The sequence below is a fragment of the Pongo abelii genome, chromosome 1, assembly GCF_028885655.2.
Source record: "Pongo abelii isolate AG06213 chromosome 1, NHGRI_mPonAbe1-v2.0_pri, whole genome shotgun sequence".
NCBI classification, from domain to species: domain Eukaryota; kingdom Metazoa; phylum Chordata; class Mammalia; order Primates; family Hominidae; genus Pongo; species Pongo abelii.
This window is the reverse complement of record NC_071985.2, coordinates 220,684,971-220,704,137: the sequence shown is the minus strand read 5'-3', so window position 1 is coordinate 220,704,137 and position 19,167 is coordinate 220,684,971. Positions and strand designations below refer to the sequence as shown.

Sequence of the window (19,167 nt, the reverse complement as noted above, 5' to 3'; positions counted from 1 at the left end):
CAGGCAGTCACATGGATGGATAATCCTATTGAAGTATATGTTAATACTAGTGCATGGGTACCAGGCCTCACAGATGACCATTGCCCTGCTCAACCTAAAAAAGAAGAATTGATGATAAATATTTTCATTGGGTATCAATATCCCCCTATTTGCCAAGGAAAGGTACCAGGATGTTTAATGCCTACAATCCCAAATTTGTTGGTAGAAGTACCTACTGTCGGTGCCACCAGTAGATTTACTTATCACATAGTAAGTGGAATGTCACTCGGGCCACAGATAAATAATTTACAGGACTCTTCTTATCAAAGATCATTAAAATTTAGGCCTAAGGGGAAGCCTTGCCCCAAGAAAATTCCCAAAGAATCCAAAGGCCCAAAAGTTTCAGTTTGGGAAGAATGTGTGGCTGATACTGTGGTGGCATTACAAAACAATGAATTTGGAACTATTATAGACTGGGCACCTCGAGCCAATTATATGATAATTGTACAGGCCAGACTCACTCATGCTCACAGGCTCCATCCATCTGGCCCACTAATTTGGCCTAAGATAGTGATTTAACTAAAAGGCTGGACAGGTTTATAGAAAGTTAGAATCAACCTATCCATGGAAATGGGGTGAAAAGGGAATTTCATCACCTCGAATAAAGTTAATTAGTCCTGCTACTGGTCCTGAACATCCAGAATTATGAAAGCTTACTGTGGTCTCGCACCACATTAGAATTTGGTCTGAAAATCAAGCTATAGGAGCAAGAGATCGTAAGCCATATTATACTATGAACCTAAATTCCAATCTGACAATTCCTTTGCAAAGTTGTGTAAAACCTCCTTATATGCTAGTTGTAGGAAACATAGTTATTCAACCAGATTCCCAAACTATCACCTGTGAAAATTGTAGACTGTTTACTTTCATTGATTCAACTTTTGTTTGGCAGCACCGTATTCTGCTGGTGAGGGTAAGAGGGGGCGTGTGGATCCCTTTGTCCATAGACCGACCGTGGGAGACTTCCCCATCCATCCATATTTTAACGGAAGTATTAAAGGAGTTCTAACTAGATCCAAAAGATGCATTTTTACTTTGGTTGCAGTGATTTTGGGTCTTATTGCAGTCATAGTTACTGCTGCAGCTGCTGGAATTGCTTTACACTTCTCTGTTCAAACTGTAGAATATGTAAATAATTGGCAAAAGAACTCCTCAAAATTGTGGAATTCTCAAACCCAAATGGATAAAAAATTGGCAAACCAAATTAATGATCTTAGACAAACTGTCCTTTGGATGGGAGATAGACTCATGAGCATGGAATATCTTTTTTAGTTACAGTGTGACTGGAATACATCAGATTTTTGTATTAAACCCCGAGCCTATAATGAGTCTGAGCATCACTGGGACATGGTCAGATGCCATCTACAAGGAAGAGAAGATAATCTTACTTTAGATATTTTAAAATTAAAAGAACAAATTTTTGAGGTATCAAAAGCCCATTTAAATTTGATGTCAGAAACTGAGGCAATCATGAAAGCTGCTGATGGCCTCACAAATCTTAACCCCATCACTTGGGTTAAAACCATCGGAAGTTCCACTATTGTAAATTTCATATTAATCCTTGTGTATCTGTTTTTTCTGTTATTAGTCTACAGGTGTTTCCAGCAGCTCCAAAGAGACAGCGACCAGTGAGAATGGGCCGTGATGACGATGGCGGTTTTCTCAAAAAGAAAAGGGGGATATGTAGGGAAAAGAAAGAGAGATCAGACGGTTACAGTGTCTACGTAGAAAAGGAAGACATGAGAAATTTCATTTTGATCTGTACCCTCAACAATTGCTTTGCCCTGAGATGCTGTTAATTTGTAACTTTAGCCAGAACCTTGAGCTCACAGAAACATGTGTTGTATGGAATCAAGGTTTAGGGGATCTAGAGCTGTTCAGGATGTGCCTAGTTAACAAACTATTTACAGGCAGTATGCTTGATAAAAGTCATCGCCATTCTCCATTCTCGAATAATCAGGGGCACAATGCACTGCAGAAAGCTGCAGGGACCTCTGCCCTGGAAAGCCATGTATTGTCCAAGGTTTCTGCTCATGTGATTGTCTGAAATATAACCTCATGGGATGGGAAAGACCTGACCATCCCCAAGCCTGACACCCTTGAAGGGTCTGTGCTGAGGAGGATTAGTAAAAGAGGAAGACCTCTTGCAGCTGAGATTAGAAGAAGGCCTCTGTCTACTGCCTGACCCTGGGAATGCAATGTCTCCGTATAAAACCGGATTGTACATTTGTTCTATTCTGAGATAGGAGAAAAACTGCCTTGTGGTGGGAGGTGAGACATGTTGGCAGCAATGCTGCTTTGTCACTCTTTACTCCACTGAGATGTTTGGGTGGAGAAAAGCATAAACATGGCCTACGTGCACATCCAGGCATAGTACCTTCCCTTGAACTTATTTGGGACACACATTCCTTTGTTCACGTGTTTTCTTGCTGACCTTCTCCCCACTATCAACCTGCTCTCCTGGTGCATTCCTCTTGCTGAGATAGTGAAAACAGTAATCAAAAAAACTGAGAGAACTCAGAGACCAGTTCCAGTACAGGTCCTCCATACACTGAGCACTGGTCCCCTGGGCCCACTTTTCTTTCTCTATACTTTGTCTCTGTGTCTTATTTCTTTTCTCAGTCTCTCATCCAACCTGATGAGAAGTAACCACAGGTGTGGAGGGGCTGGTCCTCTTCAAGTATATAGAATTGTAGTGTGAGAAGTCCCATCAGGTTACTTAAGGGCACATGTCCCCTGCTTGAACAATGAAGGCCAGGTGGGAAGCCAAGTCTCTTGTGCCCAGCCAAGAAGCAGGTGTCCCTGAGAACCCAAACAGCCCAGAGAGTATCTGAGAGCCTACCAAGGAGAAGAGCCTGATTGCTCAAAATCAGTGGACAAAGAGCCAGAAAATTCACTTAAAAGCAGTTTAGAGACAGGAGGTGGTGCAGATCTTTGGGGCTGTGCTGCTGCTGCCCAGGAGTTCCCTGCATGTGAATCCTAATCAACTCATCTATTTGCCAAGCTGGGCTTGTCTGAGTCATCCTTTGATCTCTTGGCTCCTTTCCGGTTTGGCAGGGAAAATGATACAGCCCTGGATTTTCTCAGAGCAAGCGTGTTTTGGAATCACACATCCTTAGAGGGCAGATAACAGTCAAGTGCCTGTGGGTGATGACTGACCTTCCCTATGGTGAGAAACCCTACACAAAGGGCATCCGAGTGAGGACCCTGCTGTGGACTCAGGTGAGAAATCCTACACGAAGGACATCCGAGTGAGGACCCTGCTGAGGACTCAGGTGAGAGACCCTACACAAAGGGTATCTGAGTGAGGACCCTGCTGAGAACTCAGAGCCTGATGTTGTTTGGCAGGGACCTTGGGCAAGAGCCTCAGTTTTCCTGAAAAATGAGGATGATGATGCCCACCACCTGTGTGACCCTGGTAGGAGCCAATGAGATGGGGTAACTTAAGGGCTTGGCATAGGGCCTGGCATACAGGAAGAGTGAAACTAATGCATTTTTCCCTACTTTTTCCCTCCTAGCAGAAGCCTCCATGATTATTCATCCCTCGTTCTGAAAACTAAAAATAAAATCCTAAGCTCCCCATAGAAACTGAACAGATTCCCTCTCAGCCAAGTGTACCCAGAGAAATCTTTAAAACTGAGTTCCTGGCCATGGCGGGATGTGAGGTTAGACACATCTCATTTTACTTCCTTCCTGTCATGGTTTAGACACAAAAACTGGCCAGCATTCATGTTCAAATAGAGATTATAAAGCTGATGGAATTGACTATTTAGGGTAATAAGACACCAAGTTATATACAGGACCTAAGGTCTTTCCAGGCAAGGGTTAAGTCAAGGGCCCCTACCCTTAAAAAATGAACTATATACTTTTTTTTTTGAGTTGGCATATCGCTTTGTAGCCCAGGGTGAAGGGCAGTGGCATGATCTTGGCTCACTGCAACCTCTGCCTCTCAGGTTCAAGCAATTCTCCTGCCTCAGCCTCCTGAGTAGCTGGGATTACAGGTGCACACCACCACACCCGGCTAATTTTTTTGTATTTTTAGTAGAGACAGGCTTTCACCATGTTGGCCAGGCTGGTCTTCACCAGCTGACCTCGTTATCCACCCGCCTTGGCCTCCCAAAGTGCTAGGATTACAGGCAAGAGCCACTGTGCCAAGCTGAATGAACTATATTCTAACGGCCACAGGGTTTTTCTCTTTCTCTAGCAGCCAAACAAACACTGACCCTAAGATAAGCAATATTGAAATGATTGCAGCTCATCCATCCCAGATTCTGACTAGCTGACCCCTTGCCCCACAAGCCATGACTCCAGCTTTGACTGGACAAGAGATTGATTCCAGTAACTTTCTGCTGATGAGAGACCTCTATGTATTGACTGGTTCTGGCCACTTGAAAGAGACTTAGCACACGAGCGTCTTCGTGTCCCTGATGTACCCTTTGATTTAGGGGGTCTAGTTCTAATGCATTGAAATGTGAAGTCTTGGCGCAGTGTGGTGGCTCATGCCTGTAATCTCAGCACTTTGGAACATTTTGGAGAACTGAGGCGGGCAGATCACCTGAGGTCAGGCGTTCCAGACCAGCCTGGCCAACATAGTGAAACCCTATCTCTACCAAAAATACAAAAAGTAGCCAGGTGTGGTGGCATGTACCTGTAGTCTCAGCTACTTGGCTGAGGCAGGAGAATCGCTTGAACCCGGGAGGTGGAGGATGCAGTGAGCCGATACGGTGCCATTGCAGTCCAGCCTGGGTGACAGAGCAAGACTTTGTATCAAAAAAGGAAAAGAAAAAGAAATGTGAAGTCTCCACCCCAAAGTGAACATGGGACATAAGCCACGTGTATGTTTATTCAGTATGCATGCGTTAGGCCCCCTTCATGAATACTCATAGCCCATTTCATGACCTGTTGAGTGTGTATACTTGGTCAACCCACTCAGCATAAATTCCTGCCTCATCACTTCCTCCCTGGAAGTACAAGGGAAGGATCTTTTCTGAAAGATGCACTTTCGAGCCTGAGGCATGACCAGCCTACAGGCCATAAGCTACTGAAATATATCTTTTTTTCCTTTTTAAGTAGAGACAGGATTTTGCCTTGTTGCCCAGGCTAGAACTCCTTGGCTCAAGCAATCCACCCACATTGGCCTCCCAAAGTGCTGGAATTACAGGCGTGAGCCACCTTGCTTGGCCTATAGAATTATATCTTTTTTTTTTTTTTTTTTGAGAGGGAGTCTCGCTCTTTGCCCAGGCTGCAGTGCTGCAGCATGATCTCGGCTCACTGCAATCTCTGCCCCCCAGGTTCAAGCAATTCTCCTGCCTCAGCCTCCTGAGTAGCTGGGATTACAGGCAAGTGACACCATACCCAGCTAATTTTTGTATTTTCAGTGGAGACGGGGTTTCACCATTTTGGCCAGGGTGGTCTCCATCTCTTGAACTCGTGATCCACCCGTCTTGGCCTCCAAAAGTGCTGGGATTACAGGTGTGAGCCACCACACCCAGCCTAGAAATATATGTTATAATAAAATAGAGCCATGTGTGGTGGCTCATGCCTGTAATCCCAATACTTTGTAAGGCTAAGATTGGAGCACTGCCTGAGCCTGGCAGTTCTAGACCAGCCCAAGTAATATAGAGAGACTCCAGTAACATGAGACCTCCAGCACATGTTGAATAGGAGTGGTCACATGTAGATGCTCATCCCAGCACTATTCACAATAGCAAAGACATGGAATCCACTGGAATGCCCATCAGTGGTGGACTGGATTAACAAAATATGGTACATATACACCATGGAAACCTACACAGCCTTAAACAAGAACAAGATAATGCCCTTTCATTAAGTCCTCATCCTCCTTTTGCTGCAACATGGATGGAGCTAGAAGCCATTATGCTAAGCAAACTAAAGCAGGCACAGAAAACCAAACACCACATGTTCTCACTTATAAATGGGAGCCAAACATTAAGTATACATGACATAATAATGGGAACAGTAGACATCTGGGACTACTGGAGAGTGGAGGGGGGAAGGGGAGTGTGTATCAAGAAACTACCAAAACTGGCTGGACATGGTGGCTCACACCTCTAATCGCAGCACTGAGGCAGGTGCATCATTTGAGGTCAGGAGTTCCCCGTGTCCAACATGGTGAAATCCTGTCTCTACTAAAAATACAAAAACTTAGCCCGGTGTGGTAATGCAAGTCTGTAGTCTGAGCTACTTGGGAGGCTGAGGCAGGATAATTGCTTGACCCTGGGAGGCAGAGGTTACAGTGAGCTGAGAGCATGCTACTACATGCCAGCCTGGGTGACAGAGTGAGACGCCGCCTCAAAAAACAAACAAACAAACAAACAAAATTTACCAAAATTATTTATCTGATAGTTTGCTTATTATCTATAGAACAAACCTGCATCTGTATTTCTGGAACCAAAATAAAAGTTTGAAAACCTGTGATTTTCAGTGATTGGTTAGAGAGCTGACAAATAGCCATCCCATTGGAGTCACCCACTAGATTTCTGCTTTGTCATTTTGGGGAGGTCACGGTTTCCTGTTTGCTCTAGTTTCTTGTAGATATACATCTGTATTTTTGAACTGAAGGAAGAATGATTTACTCCAGTTTTCTCTGTCTGGCTTGCTTTGCTTTGGACTGAATACATTCCCTTAGTGAATCTTCACCACTAGGTTGCTGCTTCCTTCTTAGCACCAGGTGGTTGCTTAAGCCCAGGTTTACCTAAGTTTTAGCAAACCACGAGAGTACTGCCAGTTCCAAATGGGGGAAGTCCCAAAGGGATTCTCATGGCAGTGTAGGAGCGTTAGCTAGGTCAATCCCAGGTTTTCCTGTTTTTTGATAAGGAGAGAAGGGAGATGTGATAGGAAGATCTCTCATTGAAATGAGTTAGTTTCCAAAAGGATGTGTATTTCCATTAATATGGGCTGGAAATATTTAGAATGTATTACCCACCTAAATAATTTTAGCATTATTCCAAGAGAAATTGGATATCTTTACTGGACACAATCACTTTAATTCAGTAAACCCCACTAGTCACCATGAGGACAGGTCAGTGCCCTAGTTTTCCTGTTTTTTGATAAGGAGAGAAGGGAGGTGTTACAGGAAGATGTCTCATTGAAATGAGTTAATTTCCAAAAGGATGCATATTGATATGGGCTAGGAATATTTAGAATGTGTTGTCTACCTAAATGATTTTAGCATTTTTCTAAGAGAAATTGGACATCTTTAGTACACACAATGATGTTAATTCAGTAAAACCCACTAGCCACCATGAGGACAGGCAAGGGTTGGTGATGCCATGAGGCTCCCGCTAGTACACACTACAGCCATTCCCTTCCAAGGCAGGGGGCCACACCTTGTGCACTGAAGCCCTTTCCTGACATGGCCAATGGTCAGGAACAGATTCTCCCAGATCTGCCCATTAGGAGTGAGCAGGGTCTCACTATCTGGGGAGCGGTGAGGGCCCCTGATGAGAAGAGGGCTGACACAATGGTTCACCATCACTGCCCACACAGAATTTTCCAGATCCCAGGCATGCATCTTTTGTGGATGAACCCAGTGAACAACCACAGGAGAAAGTAAGGAAGAGATGACTGGAGAGGTAAAAAATGGGCATAAATTAATTAAAGTTTAGGCTTGGCACGGCCGTTCACACCTGTAATCCTAGCACTTTGAGAGGCTTCCTTGAGGTCACTTGAGGTTAGGAGTTTGAGACCAGTCAGGCCAACATGGTGAAACTCCATCTCTACTAAAAACACAAATTCCCTTGAAGCTGGGAGTTGGAGGTTGCAGTGAGCCAAGATCACACCACTGCACTCCAGCCTAGGTGACCAAGCAAGACTCCATCAAAAAAAACAAAACAAACAATCAAACAAACAAACTGGTCAGGCTCAGTGGCTCATGCCTGTAATCCTAGCACTTTGGGAGGCCAAGGTGGGCAGATTACCTGAGATCAGGGATTTGACACCAGCCTGATCAACATGGAGAAACGCCGTTTCTAATAAAAATACAAAATTAGCCGGGCATGGTGGTACATGCCTGTGATCCCAGCTACTCGGGAGGCTGAGGCAAGAAAATCACTTGAACCCGGAGGCAGAGGGTGTGGTGAGCCAAGATAGCACCATTTCACTCCAGCCTGGGCAACAAGAGCGAATCTCCATCTAAAACAAAACAAAAACAAAGAAAAAAAAACACAACAACAAAATGAAGTTTATTTTGATTCCTTTATTTCCTGCAGATGAACCTAAATCACAGATGAACTAGTACCTCTTTTTTTAATTCATCAGGAACTAAAGATTTCAGATGTATAAATTGCTGAAACAGGCTAATCAATCATGAAGGACAGCAGAGAGTTTCCATTTAGGTTCCCTTTACTTCAGACGTTACTTGTATCCATCCTTGCTGAGATAACTCCCTCATTCTAGAATTTCAGGTTCTATTTCTGACTGTCTAGGACCCAGATCCCTGAGTCTCATTGACTCCATTGGACCATTTCCCCAGTGCTGCCCCCTGCTGGGTTTTTTGGGTTTTTTTTCCACCCACAGAAAGCACATGCCTGAAACAGAGGCTTCTCTGCTCCCATTTTAATGAACCTATAGACCCGGCACAGCTGCTTATGCCTGTAATCCAAGAATCTTGGGAGGCCAAGCAGGGGCCTCTCTTCAGTGTAAGAGTTTGAGACCAGCCTGGACAACATAGGGAAACCCTGTCTCAAATTTTTAAATAAAAATTGTGAAATTGTTAAATAAGGAAAAAGAAAAATAAAAGACATCTATGTCCCAGATTTTAGTTTCCAAGTGCCTAGAGAAAAAGCTTTTTATACCTCCACACCACTAGGCTGCCCTTCCCCACAAGCAAAAATTGAACTCCAGTAGCTCAGTGGGCGATGTGCCACAGCAAGAGCAGGAGATGGGACCAAAGAAGATCCTGTTGGGCTGCCTTACTTCCCTCAGTATACGCATCAGCTCAGCCTGAAGTGGGGTGAGGAGCTCCCAAACTACACGACCTCTGTTGTCAAGACTCTCCCGAGGAGCAGGATATGTTTCCAGGCTCAAATTGCTCAGCCTGCCTGTGTGGCGCAGCAGGTCCTTCAGAGCATCCATGGAGGTGTCATTGCCGTGAAAGCAGAAAGTGGTGAGGTTGGAGCAGCGGCTCAGGGCAGGCAGGATGACCCTGAGTTTGCAGTCCCCAATCCCGCAGTCTACTAAGAAGAGGTTCTGAAGAGTGGCAGCAACTTTCTCTAGCAGAGCTCGGAGGGGCTCAAGATGGATGAAGCGCAGTGCACCATGACTCAGATTCAGCTGCTTCAGTTGACTGAGACTTGGGTACTGGGGCAGACACTTCAAGTCCTCTTTTTCTAGGGAGCCATAAGTTAATGCCAATGTCTCCAACGGGCTCTTGAGGCACCTGGAGAGAGCAAGAAGTTACTACTGGGCAATGGCACCAGTTAGAGGACGGTGGTGGAAAATAACCTCAAGGGAAGAGCGTGTTTTGCCCAGACACAAGTTTGTTCTCGTCATCTAATCATTATCCTCCCACAAGGTGCTGCCTGATGAGGACTTGGGTCATTCAGAGGCAGTCCCATTTTAGGCTCAGTCCTTTCACCATCACTTGTGTGATTGGTTCAAGGCCATAAAATCTCTAAGACCTCTTTTCTTCATCTTCCAGCAGAAAGCTTCATCTCTGGGCCACATGAGCCCAGTGGAAGAGATGCCCAAAGAATTGACCTAAGCAAGGTCTAGGGACGTCAGCTAGGGATACCTGCTTTCAGAGGCTCCCTGACATGGCCACATCTGCAAACCACCTCTCACTTTGTACCACTGTCATGCCTATACCCTCACCTCCATCCCAGAAGCACACATTTCCCATGTCAATTACCTTTCCTGGAGTTCAAAACAACCTTTTACAAACAGGGAATTAGAGACAGGATCATTTATGCTCACAGGAAGCTGTGAGGACCGAGCTTCCTCTGTGAAACACACAGGTTTGGTGCACTTTCTCTTCTTTTATACCCTCCCCTCTGTTGCCTCTTTTTTATCATATTAACTTTAAACACACTTCCTAGCAAGGAATTCACAAAAGCTATTCATATTTATCATATTAACTTTAAACACACTTAATAACAAGGAATTACTAAAAGGAATTCACCCTCACTAGAGCTGAACCCCCTACTAACCAGCTCCCTACATGATGCCCCTTTCTGTAACATCTACCCCAGATCATCCCTCTGCCCTTACTGGAGCGATCCTGTGATACCCACTTCAGGATATAGAGCACCAAACAGGACAATGCATTCTAGTGTCCCCTTTCCTGGACATCTCCAGTGGCTGGCACACAGTAGATGCTGACTAGTGTTTACTCTAACAAAAAAAGGCTGTGCTATGGCCCCCAGGGAAAGCTCACCATCCTTCCTCACCTGATCAGCTGGTCCAGGTAGCCTTCAAAGAAGCGGACCCTTCTTATATAAAGCATCTGGAGATACTCCAGCCTGAGGAGCCCAGAGCTGAATTCAGCAACTAACTGTTTTTGGCTGTCAGGGCTTAGCAGGTAACGACAGCCATCGGAGATGAAGAGTTTGCGAAGATTCCTCATCTGGCTCAGGTAACGGCTAAACTCTACTATCATACACGGCCAGCGTATGTTCCAAATTTCCAATACTTGGATACTGTCTGGGTATGCTGTTTCCAGTATGTTTCTGAAATTTAGAATGTTCATTGAATAATTCACCACCTTAGAACAGCACAGGCGTACTGAACCTCTTCTATGCTGGACCCACCCAGAGAAGAAGCTCAGATCTTCATCCATGGATTCTTCCTTGAGGCAAACATCAATGAACACCTTCAAGGGCTGCTTCTCTCCTGTCCTTGGACGGTCCTCAACCGTCTGCCTTTTACTCATCACCTCTGGGGAGCAGGACAGGGGCCTGGCTCCAGACCATATGGTCCAAAAATTCTCATCAACATCCCGCAATTCCAGCACTTGAAGTTTCCACCTCCTGTGAGTAACATAGGGGAAAAGCTCAGAATGTAGGCAAGGACCCACCCCTGACCTGGATTTTCACTCCACATCAAGGAGTTCAGCTGCTTTTTTCCTCAGCGCCCCTCCTTCTCTCTCTTCTCCATCCCTTTCCCCCTTGGATTCTGCCTGGTACCCACTTCTAGTGCCTTTACCTTCCACTGGGAGCAGACAGGTTCCTGTTTCCACAGTGGACCCTGTATGGTGAGCAGTCCTTTCCCAGAGGAGCTGGGCAATGGCCAAGAACTTTCCCAGCTTTCTCACTGGCACCATCAGAAGCCCCTGGTCGACCCCAGGTTGCCAATTTGCCTGACCCAGCTGTTTATTCCCTGGACACCTGGGTCCTCCCCACCAGGGTCAACTCACCTGGGGCGAACCTTTTGGGCAAGCAGGCAATCAATCCCATCCGCTACATAATGTAAGATCTCCAGATCAGGTGTCTTCATCAGGGACCCCAGAGGGAGGCAGGGGAAGGGCCAGGCCTGCACCATCACCTTCAGAACCTCGCAGCATCTGCTAGTGAAGGCCTCCACGAACAGTGGGGGGAAGAGCTCCCTGGGCAGCTCATCCAGGACGGAGATGGCCAAGGCTTGGTCCTTCAGCAGGCTCTGCCCTGCCAGCTCCAGGAGTCTGCGTGGGGCCTGGAGGCTCATCCTGATAAATCTGCAAGAAAACAAATCCAGAGAAAAGACAAACTTATCAGGCCAGACCTCTCACACCCTGACTTCTCCTGGGCCAAAAGTCACTACTCTGGCACGTGTGAAAAGGTCCTTAGTTTATCCCAATTCCACTCTGCAATAATTGGCCACAGAGACATAGTTCTGCCCTTCTGGTACCAAGAAGTGTCTCCCAACTTCTAAGGAGCGGGCAAGATCCCTCTTACTCCATGAAACTTCATCCATTTCTCCACCCAACTCTATTAGCTCTGGGAAGTGTTACCAAGAATCTTCAAAGCTCAGCTCCTTTTTTGAGAAAAAATGTCTTCTTAATTTAAGGATCTAAAACAATGGTCATGTGGCTGGGCTTGATGGCTCACAGCTGTAGTCCCAGCACTTTGGAGGCCAAGGTGGGTGGCTAATTTAAGGTCAGGAGTTAGAGACCAGCCTGGCCAACAAGGTGAAACCCAGTCTTTACTAAAAATACAAAAAGTAGCCAGGCATGGTAGCAGGTGGCTGTAACTCCAACTACTTGGGAGGCTGAGGCACAAGAATCGTTTGAATAAAGGAGGTGGAGGTTGCAGTGAGCTGAGATAGTGCCACTGCACTCCAGCCTGGGCAATAGAGTGAGACTCAGTCTCAAAAAGAAAAACAAAACAAAACAATAAAACAATGGTAATGGGAGTCTCCTGTGGCCCCAAAAAGCCTACAATCTCTGTTCCCACAATGAACTTGGCTGGGAGAGACTAAAGGGATATTTTTAATTAGATACCATTATGTTCACTTTCAAAAGAGTAATGAGGGGCCACACATGGAAGCTCACAGCTGTAATTCCAACACTTTGGCAAGCCAAGGCAGAACAATCACTTAAGCCCAGGAGTTGCTGACCAGCCTGGGCTACATAGTGAGACCCTGTCTCTCCAAAAAAATACAAAAAATAGACGGATGTGATGGTGCACCCCTGTAGTCCCAGCTACTCTGCAGGCTGAGGTAGAAGGATGGCTTGTGTCTGGGAAGCATAAGTTACAGTGATCTGAGACTGTGCCACTGTACCCCCAGCCTGGGCAGAAGAGCAAGACCCTTTCTTAATAAAATAAATAAATAAATAAAATATTACCCACTTTGGAATGGAGTCTAGAGGAACAAATGGATCCCACATTCAGAACAAAGACTCCATTCTTGAAAATGGAATATGATACCAGTCATGTTGGCTCATGCCTGTAATACCAAGTCTGGGAAGTGAGGAGCGCCTCTGCCCGGTCGCCCCGTCTGGGAAGTGAGGAGCGCCTCTGCCCGGCCGCCCTGTCTGGGAGGTGAGGAGCGCCTCTGCCTGGCCGCCACCCCGTCTGGGAGGAAGTGAGGAGCGTCTCTGCCCAGCCGCCCCGTCTGGGAAGTGAGGAGCGCCTCTGCCCGGCCGCCCGGTCTGGGAAGTGAGGAGCGCCTCTGCTGGGCCGCCCCTTCTGGGAAGTGAGGAGCGCCTCTGCCCGGCCGCCCCGTCTGGGAGGTGAGGAGCGCCTCTGCCCGGCCACCCCGTCTGGGAGGTGAGGAGCGCCTCTGCCCGGCTGCCACCCGGTCTGGGAGGAAGTGAGGAGCGCCTCTGCCTGGGCGGCCCCGTCTGGGAAGCGAGGAGCGCCTCTGCCCGGGCGGCCCTGTCTGGGAAGCGAGGAGCGCCTCTGCCCGGGCGGCCCCGTTGGGGGAGTGAGGAGCGCCTCTGCCCGGGCGGCCCCGTCGGGGAAGTGAGGAGCGCCTCTGCCCGGCCGCCCCGTCTGGGAGGTGAGGAGCGCCTCTGCCCGGCTGCCACCCGGTCTGGGAGGAAGTGAGGAGCGCCTCTGCCCGGGCGGCCCCGTCTGGGAAGCGAGGAGCGCCTCTGCCCGGGCGGCCCCGTCTGGGAAGCGAGGAGCGCCTCTGCCCGGGCGGCCCCATCTGGGAAGCGAGGAGCGCCTCTGCCCGGGCGGCCCCGTTGGGGAAGTGAGGAGCGCCTCTGCCCGGCCGCCCCGTCTGGGAAGAGAGGAGCGCCTCTGCCCGGCTGCCCTGTCTGGGAGGTGTACCCAACAGCTCCGAAGAGACAGCGACCATCGGGAGCGGGCCATGAGGACGATGGCGATTTTGTTGAAAAGAAGGGGGGGAAGTGTGGGGAAAGGAAGGAGAGATCAGATTGTTGCTGTGTCTGTGTAGAAAGGGGTGGGCATAGGAGACTCCATTTTGTTCTGACTAGGAGAAATTCTTCTGCCTTGGGATGCTGTTGATCTATGGCCTTTCCCCCAGCCCCATGCTCTCTGAAACATATGCTGTGTCAACTCAGGGTTAAATGGATTAAGGGCGGTGCAAGATGTGCTTTGTTAAACAGATGCTTGAAGGCAGCATGCTCTTTAAGAGTCATCACCACTCCCTAATCTCAAGTACCCAGGGGCACAAACACTGCAGAAGGCCGCAGGGACCTCTGCCTAGGAAAACCAGAGACCTTTGTTCATGTGTTTATCTCCTGACCTTCTCTCCACTATTATCCTATGACCCTGCCACATCCCCCTCTCCGAGAAACACCCAAGAATGATCAATAAATACTTCATAAATTAAAAAAAAAAAAAAAAAAGAAAGCAAAGTGGGAGGTTTGCTTCAATCTAGGTGACCCAGACCAGCCTAGGTAACAAACCAAGATCCCATCACTATAAAAAAACATAGTAATAGGGCCGGCATGGTGGCTCACACCTGTAATCTCAGCACTTTGCGAGACTGAGGTGGGCAGATCACCTGAGTTTGGGAGTTTAAGACCAACCTGGCCAACATAGTGAAACCCCATCTCTATTAAAAATACAAAAATTAGCCAGGCGTGGTGGCACACACCCATAGTCCCAGGTACTTGGGAGGCTGAAGCAGGAGAATCACTTGAACCCAGAAAGCCGAAGTTGCAGTGAGCCAAGATCACACCTCTGCACTTGAACCTTGGCAACAGAGTGAGACTCCGTCTCAAAAAAAAAAAGAAAAAAGAAAAAAACAAAAACAAAAAAATTAGTCAGTTATACTGGTGCGTGACTGAATTCCAGCCATCCAGAAGCCTAGAACTTCTGAGTAGGGAGGATTGCTTGAGCCCAGAAGTCAGAGGTTGCAGTGAGTCAAGATCACAACACTGCATTCCACCATGAATGACCCAGCAAGACACTGTCTCAAAGAAAAAAAAAAAAAAGACTTCAGTCAATTGCATTATTTTTTAACTGCTTGATTTGGAACTTTGAAGCTGGGCATGGTGGCTCATGCCTATAATCCCAGCACTTTGAGAGGCCTAGATGGGCAGGTCACCAGGTCAGGTGTTCGAGACCAGCCTGGCCAACATAGTGAAACACTGTCTCTACTAAAAATACAAAAATTAGCCGGGCATGGTGGCGGGCACCTGTAATCCCAGCTACTCAGGAGGGTGAGGCAGGAGAATCACTTGAATCCAGGAGGCGGAGGTTGCAGTGAGCCAAGACCACATCATTGCACTCCAGCCTGGGTGACAGAGCAAGACTCCATCTCAGAAAAACAAACGAACAACGAAACAAACAAACCTTTGAAATGACATAAACTAAAACACAAATAAAATATTTGGAGTGAAGAGATAAAACTGCATTAGAGAAAAAATTAAAGCCTACATCTGTTCATCTGAAAAACAGGCAGGAAAATTCTCTGTGCCACCTTGGCCTTCATGTCGCCATCTCTACTGTCTGACTGTGGGTTATAGGTGTGCCTTTGTGAAGGTCCCTGACTTACCAGATCTGGACTCACTTTGCAGTCTGCTCAGACCTCTTGGAGAACCTAGCAATAACTTCGGGTACCACAGCCTGGGGTCTCTTCTGTGGATGTTCACAAGCTTTCTTGGATCTTTCTTCTTTTTTTTTGAGATGGAGTTTCACTCTTGTTGCCCAGTTCAGAGTAAAATGGCATGATCTCGGCTCACCACAACCTCCACCTCCTGGGTTCAAGTGATTCTCCTGTCTCAGCCTCCAAAGTAGCCAGAATTACAGGCATGCGCCATCACACCTGGCTAATTTTGTATTTTTAGTAGAGATGGTGTTTCTCCATATTGGCCAGGCTAGTCTTGGGAACTCCTGACCTCATGATCCGCCCTCCTCCTCAGCCTCCCAAAGTGCTGGGATTACAGGCATGAGCCACGGCACCCAGCAACTTCCTTGGACCTTCCTAATCCCACCTCCCTTATCAACTTCCAGATTCCTATTAGAAAGTGATGCCTGATTGGATTTCTGAACTCCACCCAGTTAAGCCTGATTGAAGTTTTGGCTTTCTGCAGAATAATGGATTGAATCAGATATCCAATCATGAAAATGAAAGCACTGTAATTAGGGTGGAAGTCAAGACCACATTTTGATGATTTTCATGTGACCAAAGAACTCCCAACCATGATATTTTCAGGCTTTGCTTTTTAGTCTAATCTCAGTAATAGGTTGAACCCTTCCCTGTCTTCCACTCATGACTAGGAAGGCCACATATTACTGCCACTCCATCTCTGTTTGTGGAGGGCATTAATGACTGAATTCTTGACTTCCACCCTAACCCTAACAAACACTGATGAAATTTACTAGTATGTGACCTTCTTTTTCCTGAGTGTGACAGAACTCTCACTCTGTTCCTGACATTAAACAGAAGAACAAAACCTAAAAGGATTAATGTTGGGGAAGTCTTTGGCCCCATCAAAATTATCAAAATGGGCTGGGGGCGTTAGCTCATGCCTGTAATCCCAGCACTTTGGGAGGCCCAGGTGGGTGGATCACGAAGTCAGGAGATCAAGACCATCCTGGCCAAAATGGTGAAACCTTGTATCTACTAAAAATCCAAAAATTAGCCGGGTGTGGTGGCAGGCAGCTGTAGTCCCAGCTACTCAGGTGGCTGAGGCAGGAGAATCACTTGAACCCAGGAGGCAGAGGTTGCAGTGAGCCAAGATCATGCCACTGCACTGCAGACTAGGTGACAGAGAGAGACTCTGCCTCAAAAAGCAAAACAAAACAAAATTATAAAAGGTTTCAGCCAGGCACGGTGGCTCACGCCTATAATCCCAGCAGTTTGTGAGGCCGAGGCGGGTGGATCACGAGGTCAGGAGATCGAGATCATCCTGGCTAACAGTGAAATCCTGTCTCCACTAAAAATACAAAAAATTAGCCAGGCATGGTGATGGGTGCCTGTAGTCCCAGCTATTCCAGAGGCTGAGGCAGGAGAATGGCATGAACCTGGGAGGCAGAGCTTTCAGTGAGCCAAGATCGTGCCACTGCACTCCAGCCTGGGTGACAGAGCAAGACTCAGTCTCAAGATAAATAAATAAATAAACAAAAATACAATGTTTCAGAGTTTAAACTTTATAAGCCAGGCGCGGTGGCTCAAGCCTGTAATCCTAGCACTTTGAGAGGACAAGGTGGGCAGATCACGAGGTCAGCAGTTCGAGACCAGCCTGACCAACATGGTGAAACCCCGTCTCCACTAAAAATACAATAATTAGCTGGGCATGGTAGTATGCACCTGTAGTCCCAGCTACTCAGGAGTCTGAGGCAGAAAAATCACTTGAACCCGGGAGGTGGAGGTTGCAGTGAGCCAAGATAATGCCACTGCACTGCAGCCTGGGCAACAGAGGGAGATGTCATCTCAAAAAAAAAAAAAAAAATCAGTGGTGCATGGTGGCACACACGTGTGGTCCTAGCTACTCTGGAGGCTGAAATGGGAAGATCCATTTTTTGATCCCCACGATGCAGAGGTTGCAGTGAGCCGGGATCAATCCACTGCCCTCTGGGCTGGGCAACAGAGCCTGTATCAAAAACAAAAACAAACAAAACAAAAAACAGCTTCATGAAGGCAGTGGTTTTATCCCTACAAAATCGAATTTCAATGTTTGTGTATATATTGGTCATTTGGGATTTAAGTTACCCATATGAGCAAATCGTATGCTCATTCGTGTGGAAGAGAGGTACCACCAAAGGTGTGATTCATCTCAAGATTCTGTTCCAGGTTTCTCTGGAGGAAATCAGGTAAAAATTAAAGAGAAGTAAGGGTGGTGGCTGGTTTGGGCTGGGTTGGGCTTAGTGTTCCAATGGGACCTTGAGATTGAACCAAGGCATGGTCAACATGTTGGGTTTTTGTGGGGATGGAGGGAGAATCTTTTCAACATTGGCCGATGCCACCTTAATTGTGATCCTTACGGCCAAGGAGGATGCTTTCAAAACCACTTATGTAATCCTCCTTATTTTCCCTTTCAAAACCGTTGTCTTCCTTGACCTCCCTGAATAGTCTCACACCTATTCCCATTTCTTTGCTCATTTCATAAGAAAAAAAAAATCCTTTTTTACAGAGTCTCTTTCTCTGTCTGTTACGTACACCATATTTTTATTGACACACAGATGAGTAACCCGGTTTTAGGGAGAGAAAGGGTCAAAAGATCCCATTCCCCACCAGTCGGGGGTAATGAGACGGTCATGGTTATTCTTCATCATAGCTGTATCTGCATATTGCCAGTGAAAACCTGCAGATCAGCCAGGCTTGGTGGCTCACACTTGTAATCCCAACATTTTAGGAGGCTGAGGCGGGTGAATCACCTAAGGCCAGGAGTTCAAGACCAACCTGGCCAACATGGTGAAACCCCATCTCTACTAAAAAATATACATATATATATAAATTAGCCAGGTGTGTTGGGGCATGCCTGTAATCCCAGATGCTTGGGAGGCTGAGGCAGCAGAATTGCTTGAATCAGGGAGGCGAATATTGCAGTGAGCCAAGACTAGACCATTGCACTCCAGCCTAGGTGACAGAGTGAGACTCCATCTCAAAAAAACAAAAACAAAAGCCTGCAAATCACAGTTGGCAGGCTTCCAAACCAACAGTCTGGGGAAGGACTTAGGATTCATGGCTTACATCGTGTCCCCGAGTAAATCATCTGATCATGAGCTTCTCAAACTCTTCAAGTACTGAGGAAGGCTACACCTTCTGACATTGAGAAGGACACTGATTTGATTTTGATCATGAAGTTTGACTGTCTTGCACATCAACCTTTTTGACCTGTACGTTGTCAACCTTGGCCAATGATTGTAACCTTTGTGTTGTACCCATAATTGAAGAAGGACAACTCAGCTATAAGGAGTCCCACTGCCTTCTACACTTTCTCAGGAAAGCATTCCAACTTATAACAGACTTTGGAACACACCCACTTTGTTGCTGTATATTCCTGGGTCAATTCTCACATTCAGCTTCCAATAAACTTTTATCAAATTATTTCTCCCTCAACAGCCTTAATTTCCATTGACAACAGATTGTGTGATTATGGTTTAAATTAGCATAGAGGAGCAGGCATGGTGGTTAACACCAGTAATCCCAGCATTTGGAAAGCCAAAGTGGGCAGACTGTTGAGTCCAGGAGTTCAAGACCTGCCTGAGAAATGTGGCAAAACCTCATCTCTACAAAAAATACAAAAATTAGCTGGGCATGGTGGCATGC

The 19,167-nt window shown here is 46.7% G+C and overlaps 1 protein-coding gene and 1 pseudogene across 1 annotated transcript; one reads left to right on the top strand and one right to left on the bottom strand.

Annotated features, from left to right (window-relative positions):
• LOC129060488 (endogenous retrovirus group K member 5 Env polyprotein-like) lies at positions 1-743 on the top strand (annotated as a pseudogene).
• Positions 744-8,865: 8,122 nt separating this feature from the next.
• LOC100451214 (PRAME family member 22-like) lies at positions 8,866-11,700 on the bottom strand. The gene is made up of 3 exons (XM_054559835.1): positions 11,414-11,700; positions 10,449-11,027; positions 8,866-9,439 (listed from the first exon to the last, which is right to left on the bottom strand). The coding sequence occupies exons 1-3, from the start codon at positions 11,698-11,700 to the stop codon at positions 8,866-8,868; spliced, it is 1,440 nt and encodes a 479-aa protein (XP_054415810.1).
• Between the last annotated feature and the right edge of the window lie 7,467 nt (positions 11,701-19,167).